Source organism: Azolla caroliniana, unplaced genomic scaffold (genome assembly GCF_043228905.1).
Source record: "Azolla caroliniana isolate FFs.n. ecotype wild unplaced genomic scaffold, voAzoCaro1.0.p SCAF_6, whole genome shotgun sequence".
In the NCBI taxonomy this organism is placed as follows: Eukaryota; Viridiplantae; Streptophyta; class Polypodiopsida; order Salviniales; family Salviniaceae; genus Azolla; species Azolla caroliniana.
In genome coordinates, this window is record NW_028230441.1 from 5,964,236 (window position 1) to 5,978,320 (window position 14,085).

At 36.6% G+C, this 14,085-nt stretch overlaps 1 protein-coding gene across 1 annotated transcript; it reads right to left on the reverse strand.

The window, feature by feature from the left end:
- Positions 1-592: 592 nt before the first annotated feature.
- LOC147862819 (uncharacterized) lies at positions 593-11,849 on the reverse strand. Its single transcript, XM_087321705.1, has 11 exons — positions 11,717-11,849; positions 8,428-8,487; positions 5,369-5,408; positions 5,178-5,289; positions 5,029-5,098; positions 4,859-4,897; positions 4,686-4,772; positions 4,536-4,596; positions 1,010-1,134; positions 815-903; positions 593-717 (listed from the first exon to the last, which is right to left on the reverse strand). Exons 1-11 carry the CDS (start codon positions 11,762-11,764, stop codon positions 603-605), a joined length of 846 nt encoding a protein of 281 aa, XP_087177831.1. The 5' UTR covers positions 11,765-11,849; the 3' UTR covers positions 593-602.
- Between the last annotated feature and the right edge of the window lie 2,236 nt (positions 11,850-14,085).

Sequence of the window (14,085 nt, forward strand, 5' to 3'; positions counted from 1 at the left end):
AAATGAAATAGATTGGAGAGTTAATAAGATCCAAGTGATACTCTACTTGGTCATATAATAATGTGTTAATAACGAAATTTGAAACAAAATTCGACAATCCATTACTTTATCAGAACTGATAGTTAACCTTTAAAGGAATAAAAAATGTAATCTTGAACCTTTAAAAAATAAAAAAATGTCATTTTTCTTACTCCCAAGCATTATTTCACCAATTATTTGTATAATACTAACATCGCCTATAACTTCTAATTTTCACTAGTCACTATTCCTCAAGTGTTCTTGTTTTAAACACTGAAACAGAAATCAGACACTAGTTTCTATTCCTGAAATGCTGTTTGAAGCCGGTTCTGTATAACTACTGCAGCAACATTAAATTTCTTTGTCGTAAAAAATCAATCTGCCCTTCACTTTACAATTCCCAGCTCAGTTGCCATCTCCAGAGCTTTCAAATGCCTGCATATTTTCCAAGCCTGCCATATAACTAATCTTCGAACTACCAGCAGTATTTTGGAAATTTCCACATGAAGAATTTGACACTATTGACTCTCAAGGTCAACAATATGTGGGTGTTGAGTCACTAAATCATGCTATTAATTGAATTTTTATATTTCTGTCAGGATCAAGAGATAAAGAGCTACTGCATAAGCAAGAAATAGAGAGACAGCTATTTGTATCAACAATCTTGGGTTATCACGGAAGTTTGGAGCTGCTACAGACCTGTAGAAAAACATGTATTTATTGATTGTGGCTGCCAATGAGTTAGTTTGAGACAGTTTCATAAACGATTATAAAAATTTATAACTGGGTTATTTACCGCGCTATTTTATTGGCTAGACGATGCAATGGTAAACTCTGAATGAAGACCACTCCAGGTCCAGTAAGATGTGCTGCATGTACACCGCCCTAAGGAAGGAATAAATGAATAAGAAAGGGCAAAATATAGATCTAACAGAATAGAAGTATATATTAAAACATGAGACTATGCCATTAAAAAGTCATTGAGACAAACCCCAAAAATGGACCGCCCCACACTGCCTGTATATTTAACTTGCATATCAACTAATCTTGTCATGGCAACTACACAGCCTGCATCAACTACAATTGTCTCCCCTTCAGTCAGGTTCTTTTGCACAACTGTACGACGTACAAAGGAAATAATGATAACAGGTTAGAAACCTTCCATCACTGTACGACATGCAAAGATAGTAAGCATAACAAAGTAGAAACCTGAGTTAACCATTACAAACATATCAGAAGAATCTAAAAAGAACAGTCCAGAAAATCACAGCCTTACAAATTGTATTCCCTCTTCATGAGCAATAATGGACCTCTATTTTTTTTCTTTCATAAATAGTAATGTAAAGAAAATACAATTAATTAGCATGGTTCTTGAGGCCGCACCTTTAGACAAAACATTTGAGTCTTAGCACAGCCCATAATACGTTAGGTTGCATGATAGGTAGTATGTACAAGGAACCATTACGAATTTACGTAGCATGTTCGCGTTCATGGTCACAAATGAATCTCTTTTTATTTTTCTTTCAGAAAGAATATCGTATATATTATAAAAGAATATGGTTAATTACCAAGAGTACTTCAAGCTACATCTTGAGATATAAACAATCAAGTGTAAGCTCAACCCAAGATATGTTAGTAGGCAACGCCATGCCATGATGCTTGGTGTGTACAGGAATCACTTAGGTTATAATGCTGTTTCGTAGTATCAACAAGATGTCCTTCTGCAGACAAGGAAAATGGCAGATGCCTCTCTGAAGTGCAGTGTCAAGAAACTCTGATCAAGTGGCATCAAATCCATGTAATTAAAACTGTGAGGCGAGGGTGTCCCTAATTCCCCCGTGTATGATATTTGCTTCAATTCCAATTTGGTAATGCTGCATAAATTGGCAAATGGTGTTCAAATGGTTGGTTTAACACTGCCTTATCAGAGCCAACTTGTTGAACAAGCCTTTACAGATAATTCATTTACTTTTCCCCACTCTAGAAGGAGATTATCAGTGTGGGGTTTTGGGATTTAATAGCATTGTTCTCTGGGCTGAGAAATTTAACATGCATAAATTGGTCCTCATCATCTGTGCAGAATGACACTCAGCCAACTTATTGAACAAGCCTTTACAGATAATTCATTTACTTTTCCCCACTCTAGGAGATTATCAGTTTGGGTTTGGGATTTAATAGCATTGTTCTCTGGGCTGAGAAATTTAACATGCATAAATTGGTCCACATCATCTGTGCAGAATGACACTCAGCAGATCATGGTTAGCAGACTGGTTATCTATGGAGACAGTATGTAGGCATCTTGGGTATCCATTATTAGAGCTTTGGCAGTGCTCAGCAGAGCCACCACATGCAGTGGAGCTGTAGTACAGCCTGAGTAGTTCGCCTTACTGATTAGCACAATTGTTATTAGCTTAGGAAAGATTGATGAATGTTCCTACCCATGTCATAACATAGGGTAGACAAGGATCCAGTCCCAAAGCTTCGGTGAGGAGGCATAACTCTGGCCATGATTAAGATGTAAACTGTGTTACTCACTGATAGCCAACTCACGGATCCTATTCACAACACCCATTTGGCATGAGATGTTCTATTTGTCAGTTTACTGACTGCATTTCAAAAAAAAATAAACAACTTCATATGCATTTTATATACATCTTGTTGGAGTGGTGTTACATGCAAGCACCAACTTATGTATATTAATTATAATAGTTTATTATTACTTTGTAGTATCCTAAAATATTGGGATGAAACCACTATGCTATTTGTGTCCTCTACAATGATTAAAAGTTTTATTTGTAAGTTATTTTATTATAGAGTTTCTGCTTTCATCTTCATCTTAATCTTCATGGTCTTTTTCACAATCTCGGCACTGAACAGAGATTAAAGATTTGTATATATTGATTTCATTAATCATAATTAAATTCCAACCCATTTTACAGTGTCTATGATCCCAGTGATCTCACGTTTTCATCCCTTATTGCACTCTATTCAGAATGCATTAGATCGGGAACCTCGCATTTGGATTAAAGAGTGCACCCCAGGCATGATTGGGTGTCATAGAATCATGGCTGCAATCCTAAAGAATGGGCGTTTCTACCTTTTGGAGACTACTGAACATGTGGCAATAAGTTTTCACTGCTACAAACTACGTCAAACAACTCAATAGTGGACTGAACTCTGGCTTTTTACTTTAAAAAAAAGGATTTCACATGTCATAACTATAGTTTTCGCAGCCTGGATCTGTTGTGATGCATGTGATGGTCATTTCATGAAAACATATGTGAATCTTGCCAAATGGCATCCTATAGTTCACCGAATGCATAATAATCCTTGCAAATAACGGTTTTTGCAATTCAATTTGTTCAATAGGCGCAATAATTGGTGGACACAAAACACGTTCCTTTTTTTGTGCAACATGGAATAATGGAAACATAGCAATTGAAAGGCCTTTTTCTTTGGCAGTTCGTATCACGGCAATTTTACGGGTATGTGCCACCTGAGCAGAGAGGTTTTCGTATACAATCTGAGTAACTGAATGAGTGAGAGACTACTGACTACTGACTTATTCAAGTGGAATATCCAGGAGGCAGGTCCTATGGCTTCAGCCTCAATGGTGGACTCCAGCCTTAGAGAGAATGGAGATATTTACTCAGAACATTCAGTGCCTGAGGATCCATTAGAGGATTGAAGCATCACAATTCACATGTGGAATCGAGGATGTTTCGTCTAATATCTTACTATGAAAGGAAACCCATGTTATATTTCTTCCAGATTGTTTTAACTTGCAACACTTACTTTCTTATACTTCTCATAGCGCTTATATGATTGCAGACAAACACGTACTCTAATTATTAGTTGGGTATTACCACTCCTGATCCTAGTTACTACTTCTATTTCTCAAGGTTGACCATTGATATTTCTTACCTTACTTAAGTGCAGGTACAGTCTTGTTCAACCTTCTATTTAGAAATTCAATTATCATCTGGATGCTACTAGTCGACATGGGTTACATTGGGACATATAACAGGCACATAAAGCTGAAAAATGGCTGATACATTACCCTTCTCTCTTGCTCTCAACTTTAGGCTGTATTGATACCCTTTGGTTTGGATGGAGATATATAAGATCAGATTGGTGAAACATATACTCAGACTCTAACTAGAAAGGTCACAGTAAGGCATGAACAAACTCAAGTCGTGCACTAACTGTAACAGCATGTATAACTTTTTCTACTTAATACACACTTTTGCTTTAGTTTGGATTTGACATGATCTACATAAACAATTGATTTATAAGGAATTCTAGAGAATAAAGTAGATAAGAGGATAATGTAAGAGCTTTCTTTCTAATTTTCAAGAAACACATTTCTGGTGACTTAAAAAATTATATTAATATATAGATGAACACAGTGAGTTCTCACACCCAACACATTTATTTTCTTATATTTTTCATTTATGGATTTAAAAACATAAATAAGTCAATCAACATAAACATGATTAGGAACGGTGAAAGCCTACTAGATCCGCCAACAGTTATGAATGCAAGACCTTGTCCAGTTAGCTTGTGCATGAGAAATCCCTACAATTGTTTGACAGAGTAGATACTTATGATGAAAGTCAATGAAGTCAATGCATAGGCAAAGGAAGAAAATATAATGAAAGACATACTTCACCACTAAACAGTCCCGCCCGAGCTCTTCGCATGATTGTAGGCAATATGGTTACATCATTGATAGAACACAAGTAGACATCTGGCTGAGACACCAAACAGATCTCATTGAATCCCTTAATACACAGGAGGAACAAGATGCACATTAAAAGAAGGTTAATATGATTTTTACCTGGCAAATAATCTCCCCTCCAAACCTAGCCAAGTCAATCTGTTAACCAAAGATATGATATAATTTTCACGATCATGTAGATAAATAAAACAATAGAATCAGTTCATTAATGAACAAATTCAAATTGTACATTGTGAAACCTAGTTCATGTTATAAGATTTGAAACAAACCGGCAATATTCTAGAGAGGGATGGTGCTGCAATGCCAACATAACCATCTTGGTTACCCACGTTGGTGTACCTGCCAGTTCCATAGGTCATTCCCTCATAGAATCACATAGGCAATTATTCATATATATGAAACCAAAGTAGGAATATACGATGTGGTGCTGGGACTGTTCCCGAAAAGCAACTGCAAAACATTTACACCCCCAATCTCTGGAGGCAAGATATTCTCCATGTGTACTGATGCTGACATGTAGCACATTGATCCTACAGAGATTTTAAAAAACATTATCTAAGTATAATATACCACTTGCCCTTAAAATTACATATGCAGCAGACTGCACACCTGGTTTTGCAAGAATTTTTTCTTGAGGCTTCAGCATTATCTGCAAATAAAAATACAAAAATGAATTACCGCTACACAAAGTGAAAAAGACAGCTTATATCCAAGAAAAATAGAAATTCTTTTAATGTTGGACGACATCATTATACATCAGATTTTTCCTCTTTATAGACAAGCAACAAATATGTTCACCCTAAGTGTAACCAGAAAAGTTACAGAAACTTATTCTGTCCCAATAATATTTTTGGTGATAATTAAGAAAAACGCAGTTCATAGAGATGTCAAATTATGCGTATGTCAAATTTTCATAGAGATGTGATTTACAATCATTTGAGAAATTTCATTATTGAAAAAAGCATAAATTATAACTTTTAGGTTGTCAATCACACTAACTTTTATTTAAGAAAAATGCAGTTCATAGAGATGTCAAATTATGTGTATGTCAAATTTTCATAGAGATGTGATCTACAATCATTTGAGAAATTTCATTACTCAAAACAGCATAAATTCTAACTTTTCGCTCATTAAAAAAAAAAATCTACAATCATTTTGAGAAATTTCATTACTCAAAACAGCATAAATTCTAACTTTTAGCTTGTTAAAAAATATCTACAATCATTTTGAGAAGTTTCCTTATTCAAAAAAGCATAATTTCTAAATTTTAGGTTGTTAAAAGCACTGGAAATTGGTCAAGTGTTACCAGCATAACCTTGACCAATTCTACGGCTAATTTTGATGGGTTAAGGGTAGGATATTCGACAACAAGTTCTCGAATATCCTACCCTTAACCCATAAGGACCTATGACACATGGGACCAATGGGTTAAGGGTAGGATATTTTAGAAACTAGTTCTTAGGTACTGGGACAAACCCATTAGAACCTATGACACGTGGGAACATGTGGACGTCTAGGGCCCTTAGGAGTTGGGCTAGATAACGGGGACTAGCTATCCCCTTCATTAGGGTATCTTGAGACGTCAAGACTCTGTTAGTGAGTCTAAGATCCCTTCTAGTATCTTTTGAAGAATCTGCCATCAAGGTATTGTTAGCATTCTCTCATCTTCTTTTTGATTATTCACTCTAGCAAATGCGGGGAGAATTTTTTTGTTCATTCATAATAGCTGTTGCAGCCGCCAAAGCTCCATTGGAGCGGGAACTATTACCAATCCATGTAACTGATAGTATGGTACATCACAAACTGAGAGAATTTGCACCTACTCAAAATTTCTGCAGACATGCTAAAAGTGATAACCTCGGAGTTGATCAAAAAGATCAGATTTTAATTCAATGAAGCTAAGCATGTTAACCTCATGAAGACAAATAAGAGCACTAACAACTGTGTTCATTAAACGTTTGCAATAAAGAATGGAAAAATCAAAGTCTTCATGAGATTTGCCCATCAACCTTTACAACCAACAAGATCATGTTGATCACAAAATATTTCAGAGACCGGAGGTATGTTGTGACCACAATACGATTTACATACCGATAATGTCTCCAAGTTTTAAGTGCATAAATTATTGCAAAAGTTCTTTTTCTTTAATTAAATATAAAAAATGAGTAAAATCAAGTTTTCTGCTCTCCAAAACAATAAGATTTCTGTCTTGGTAAAAAACGCTGCCAATTGCATAATAACTAGCATCAGTTTCAACCTCGAAATGTTTGGAAGAGCCTTGCAATGTTAGGAAACAGGTCCCTCCAGATGGGAAGAGTACAAATCGAATTGGAGTTCGAAGAACAAGAACCGGATTGGAAGAGTGCTGGAACCGGATGAAGATCCAGACGAGAGATTGGATCCGGAGATGTATCCGGAAGAGGCCATATTTGTAAATAGCACATAGTATGTATTAGTATAAATACATCTAGGGCAAATCATTATGTGTAATTTTGTGTAGCATTTGTTGTAACTAGTGTATTAGTGAGTGTTACTTGTGTGTAGGAGGGTGAGAGTGAGAGTTGTAACTCTGTAACCATCTATGGACGAAGAAGAATTCAAGGTTGTTGCCTTGGAGTTTCTTATTGTATATCCCTCCTACCATAGTGACTTGTTTAGAGTTTGTGGACTCCTGTGGTTTTTCCCTTTCAGGGTTTTCCACGTTAAAAGATCTTGTGTCTCTATACTTTCTTGTGTATTGTTGTCTTGATCTCTGCATCTCTCATATGCACATGTTGACCGATTGTGGTCGGTTTCATATTTCCCTACATGCAATGTAAGAGTAGGAGCAAAGCATACACGTTCAATGAAAATGGTAAAACATTCTTGTAAAGGGTCATTCCAAGGGATTGGTTTCGTAGATTTACATTTTTTACCTTTTAAATTATCAGTAAACAGTGCTGTTAGGATTGGCTGTAGAATTGGTTTGTAAGGTTATGCCTATAACATGAAGGCAGGAAACCCATATTTGTATAATACAAGGCCAAGCTTTAACATGATATTAAAATAATGGGAAGACTAGTCATTGTATTAATAAATTGGCAAATGATCTTTAATTGTTTGTACATTGAGACTACAATGTGTCATGTTGCAATCAGATACTGCATTTTGAACAGTTGGAAGTCATAATGCAACTTGTGAACTAAGTTGGATTGGAATATCTATGAATTCTATATGGATGGTTTGAAAGTTTGATTCTTACTTGAATACATTGATGAGCTATCATCTACAGGTTCTGAAAATGAGACACTTCAAGATCTTCCTAAAATAGTGGAAATATCTTGTTGAAGTCTTCTCGAAAAATTCCCAGCCATTCTATATCTAAGTGCTTAGGATAACTCCTACCTTATGCAATGATAGCGTAAAAGAAATCTTTTGTAACAAGGAAAACATGATGATCCTCCACTTGTGTTTGTGCTACAGCACTGAATGCAGTTGATTAATTGGCTCCACAGATGCCCATCAAAATGAAATGTGTTTCAAACAAGTTTCAGAAATGCTCTTACTGTTTTGGCTGTTAAAAAGACAAGTTCTAGACGTTTGGATGAAAAATAACATTGGGAAAGAAAGCATATGCATGTGCAAGTGATGACAATTTTGAAATACAAATTTGAGGATTATGAAATTACCTGGACAATTTGTGCTTCACCTCCAAGTATTTGGAAAGGAATACATACTGCTTGTGGACTCTGTAACACAATTGAACTTCTGAATGAATTAATGGGAATAAAAAACCTATAGTACAAAAGCCAATGAAGATGGAGATATTTTTGCCAAAAAGATTCTTCGTATCATTGCAAGGAGAGAAATAGCATTATTTTTTCAATTTGGAGCTCGTTTGCTAAACCTTTCAGTTTTAAAACGCTTTCTATTTCATAAATAACTAGTATTTTGTCCTTCCATGCATCCTATTTCGATCAATCAATTTTGTCATTTGTAGGATTAATGTTCCAGCATGCGCTTTGGAGTAGTTTGAATATCGAACAAGTTTTGGATGTGGGAATATTTTTATTTTCAGCTCTCTAGAATCGTCGGATTCATGTGTTCTATGGATGTTTTCAGATGCAAAGGTGAAGGAGTTACACAAAGTGATTATGAGTCGAATGTTGGTTATTGTATGTGGAGAACCTTTTTCGCGTTGATCAGTCTTCCTTTTTATAGGTCTTCATTTTATGAGAATAATGTGTGGAAATATGTGAGTTGCATGTTTCCACTCTTGCTAGGATAATGTATATGTATGAGGCCTTTACAAAGAATTGGATGAGGATTAAACATCACTTCATATGGGATCCATGGAGCTTCATTTTGATCTCCAGCAGCCCCTGGTTCATTGTTTTCGATTAGAAAATGGCAAAAATGGACTTCACAACCTCCACAACTGCATTTTTTTAGAGGTTCTGTGTTTTCTTTTGGATGGTGGGTTTCTAACTGTGCACATCTTTTGAGATGGATGGCTGCATGGAGTATAAGTATTGTACACCAGATCTTTAAAGAGACACTGAGTAATTATTAAAATAATTGTGAGGAGAATTTGTGACTTGGAGTGTCATTGGGATCAATGTTTGAGATTGCCAATAATTTCCAGAGGTGATCTCATGGGATGAACTGCTTTATCACGAGAGTTTTGCCTATGTTCTCAGATTTCATGTGTATGATATATAATTGCCTCTCCTATCTCTGCATTCTCTATTTCTCAGATTAACTGATGGTGGGAGTGTTAATTTAATACATCACTGAACCCTGAAGATGGTTCCTTATTGTGCAGCTACCAGTCACCCCAGGGGAGATTGTACTCCACAAAGAAGAGGATGTCATCAATAAAGGTAGTTGTAATATGCTTAATTAATCTTTCTTCCCTAGCTGGTTCCATCACAGTGGAACAAGTTTCCCATCAGGACACCACACAATAGCCTATGACAGACACTTTGCATCACTTACATATTTTCTCTGAGTACTGAACTTCACCTTTACACACTCAAACTTCCAGGAACTTTTCATGCAATAAATCAATATAAAGGAACTTTTCAGAATTCCATCAATCCAGGCTCAATTGATCTTGGATCTTGCTCAATAGATCATATCTTTGGTATCTCACTCAATCCTCCCTAGATGAGTTTGGGGTTCTTAGCACTAGTCCCACCAATATAAAAGCAAAGAAGCCAGTTCAAGAATGTTTCACCAATTTGTAAATTTCTAGAAACCAGAACTTACTTTCCAAATTTCTATTTTAGTATACTTATACCCTCATTTAGACTCAGTTATACTACTATATCATATGCCCTGTGTAAATTGAGTAAACGGATTACTTACATTCTCTTATGGGTGAAGGAAAAAACTAAAAAAGTGTCTTATTTACTAGAGGCTGAATTAGCCAGCGAGATCAAACTGATTAACAAGGTTCAAGTCTACAGCACTATGAAAAAATATAGAAAAGGTTGGATTGAAAAGCAGAATGCAAAGATTTCACAATATGAAATATAAGGGAACAACAACTAAATATAATTAGATGGAAAACCAAGAACTTAAGTGCAAGAAAAGCAAAGGACCTCAAATCCGTGAATCAGGAACAACAAGAAAGAAAACAAGCAATCCATCATGAAGCAGGTAACAGAAGGTTGATAACTAGAAATACAATGTCTACTGCGACTACATTCATATTTCATGGCACGATTGATCTGCATTGCGAGATTGGAGTTCCGAGATTATAATTTCGCACTTGTTAAAGGGATATAAAACCAAAACAATATAAAAGTGCTCACTGTTTGCTACAAAACTCTGAAAATTGATCAAAATTACAGACAATTTGGTTGTGAAATGTCATGAAATTGGAGTTCTTGTGATAATAGAGGGATACCGGGATACCAATAGTACTATGAATCAGTCATGAAAAGTTATCTGTCGTGAGAAGACTGATACGTAGATATTATGAATACAACCTGGTCTTGAAAGTACAATTGTATTTCTTGGCAAGAATTTTAGTTTTCGGAATTGTGTTTGAGGTTCTTCAAAGGCATCTAAGGAATCCAAGGAAATAACTTCAAACTTAAATAAATGGAGGAAAATATACCAAATCAAAATATGAAAGTGATCATCATTTGCAATAGTAGCAAAACAAACATGAATGACCTTAAAAAAAGTTGAAACGTTTGGCACTTTGGCTCCCAAACGTGATCAATCAATGGTGATGAAACAGATAGTAAATCACTAAACTGTGAAAATATTCATGTGTGGCAAAAGTTCTGGCTTCTGATACCATATCTGTTGGCAAGAAGTGTTGTTCGCATTGCACCTTTGAGATTCTTGGAAGAAACTAATATATTTGAAAAAATAACATTTTACTCAATGTAAGGCAAAGTAGAATATGAAATTATCATCACCATTTGCTATAAAGTACAGTGACGCAGAAACGTTGATTATTTTTGCTCCCAGATACCATGAATCAGGGATAATGATAATAACAATGCCGAAATTAAGCAATGATTCAGGAATCGGGGATCCAGAACTTATCTCTGTCGAGAAAACACAATGTGGATGTTGAAACTTTACGTTTTATATTTCATATTAAAAGTATTGCGGAAGAATCAGAAGTGGAACGTGAGGTTGTCGTCATTTGCTACAGAACTGTGCAAAATTGCGGAAATTTTTCATTATTTTCTCTCCGAGATCTCATGAATCAGGAAAACGAGAAATTATCTATGTCTCGAAAACACAAAACACAATCTGGATGTGGGGAGGCAGCGCTATATTTTCAATGAAAGAAGGGATGAAAGACTGAGCATTTTCAATGACTGTTTCTCTTAGGCCAATTTGAGAGGTAGATCCAGAACTTAAAATTTTGTCTGTTTCGATACACATCGTTGGATCTAAAGAAGAACTAAAGATTCTGAAAAGTTTGTATGGAATTTGTGAGATCCTTACCTGGTAAACATAAGGCTGAAACGGCGTGGTAAGAGCAGGAGCTGCCATGAGAACAGAATCAAGCTTCTTCGCCTTTGTCTTCTCTCTCTCTCTCTCTCTCTCTCTCTCTCTCTCTCTCTCTCTCTCTCTCTCTTCTCTGAGCAGAAAACTATGATGAATTTAAGTTTGAGTTTACGACTAATGATCAATCAAATTAATTGATTAATTACTGATAGTTTAGTGATTACTTGCTTCTTGTTGATCAATGATTACTTTATATTCAACCAGCTAAATACATGTGAAATTAATTTAGTGATTACCAGTTTGTTGTTCATTACTTTATATTCAAAGAGCTAATTACATGTGTAATTAATTTGTTAGTGATTAGTAGTTTGTCATTCATTACTTTACATTCAATGAGCTAACTGTGTGTGTAATTAATTTGCTAGTGATTACTAGTTTGTTGTCATTGCTTTATCTCAATTGCACTCGTTAATGTGTGATTAATTTACTTTAGGGAATGAAATGTAAGTCTAAGAGATTCACGATCATACAAAAAAACCATGGTTAAGCACAAACTAAAATTTTGGACATGCATACAATCTACACATGCTACTTTTTGTCTACGAATTGGCATATTGGCTTTGAAATTGTAGCTTGTGGATAATCATAAGTCCACTAATGTATATGGATTATGTAGAAAGTTTTGACTTTGTCAATGGTTGATCCAACCTATGGTTATATGCTTTGGTAATTAAACTTATCAAGAGATCATTAACATGGTTTGAGGCATGTTAATTGGATCCCAAAAAGTGTACAATGCATATGATGGTTTGCCTTGTTGATGGTTGTTTCACCTAAAATTATTCAATGGTTAAGAGATCATTGATGTACCTCATTTGAGGCATCTCAATTAATCAAACCATCTACATGTAAAGCATTGTTGTCCATGAAACCACGTGTGATATGTGGGTGGTGTTGTGAATAAGAACCATAAATCCTCAAACATATATAGATATTTTGTTTTTAAATGATACTTAAATTATTAGCGGGAAACATTAATGCGAAGCGAAATGAACAAAGTATCAAGTAGACACCAAAGTGCTTAGAAGCACTTGAAGCAAAGGATGTGGTTTTGAATGGGGTGTCTTATGTTACGGAGAATCAAATAGGACATTGTTTGAGGGATTGGTCGAGGAAGCTAACATCCTATAGTCGAGTTTTGACAAAAGATGTTACGATTGCATGCCACTTGTTATACCGTATACGCATAACCATGGACCAATTCTATAGCCAAATTTAATGGGTTATGGGTCAGATAATCGAGAAATTAGTTATCTTAAGATTTGGGACAAGTTTGTATAGACCTATAACAAGTGGGAACAAGTAATGGTCAAGAGCCTTAGATGTTACGGTATATAAAGGACTAGCCACTAGGGATCGGCAACGGCTCGGCTCAAGCCTAAACCGTTTGGCTTAGCCGGCTTGAAAACGGCTTAGCGGCTTAGCGGCTCGGCTCGGTTCGGTTTAGGCTTGAACTTGCCTTAACGGTTTGAGCTCGGCTCGGCTTGGCTTGAGCCTCGCCAAACCGGCTCAAGCCGGCTAAGCCGGATAAACCGTTTAAGCCGTTTATAAACTTTAGAGAGGGGGAGAGAGACAACAGACAAGGGGAAAGAGAGAGAGAGAGAGTAAGGGAGGGAGAACTACATAGACGAGGAGAGAGAGAGAGAGAGGGAGGGAGACAACATATAAGGAGAGAGAGAGAGAGAGGGAGGGAGACAACATATAAGGAGAGAGAGAGAGAGAGAGGAACTACATAGAGGGGAGAGACAGAGAGACTACACAGAGGGGAGAGAGAGAGAGAGAGAGAGGAACTACATAGAGGGGAGAGACAAAGAGACTACACAGAGGGGAGAGAGAGAGAGAGAGAGAGAGAGAGGAACTACATAGAGGGGAGAGAGAGAGAGACTACACAGAGGGGAGAGACAAAGAGACTACACAGAGGGGAGAGACAAAGAGACTACACAGAGGGGAGAGAGAGAGAGAGAGAGGAACTACATAGAGGGGAGAGAGAGAGAGACTACACAGAGGGGAGAGAGAGAGAGAGATGAACTACATAGAGGGGAGAGAGAGAGAGAGAGAGGAACTACATAGAGGGGAGAGAGAGGGAGAGGGAGAGAGAGTCGAGACCACAGACGTGAGAGAGAGTGGGAGGGATCATCTGGGAGAGAGAGAGAGAGAGAGAGAGAGACGGAGGTTTCTAAACCGGTTTCCAAACCGACTAAACCGGTTTGTGAACCGGCTCGGCTCGGCTCGGCTCAGGTTTGAGATCCTGTAAACGGTTTAGGCTTAGCCGGTTTGGCTTGGATCAGGCCAAACCGGCTAAGCCT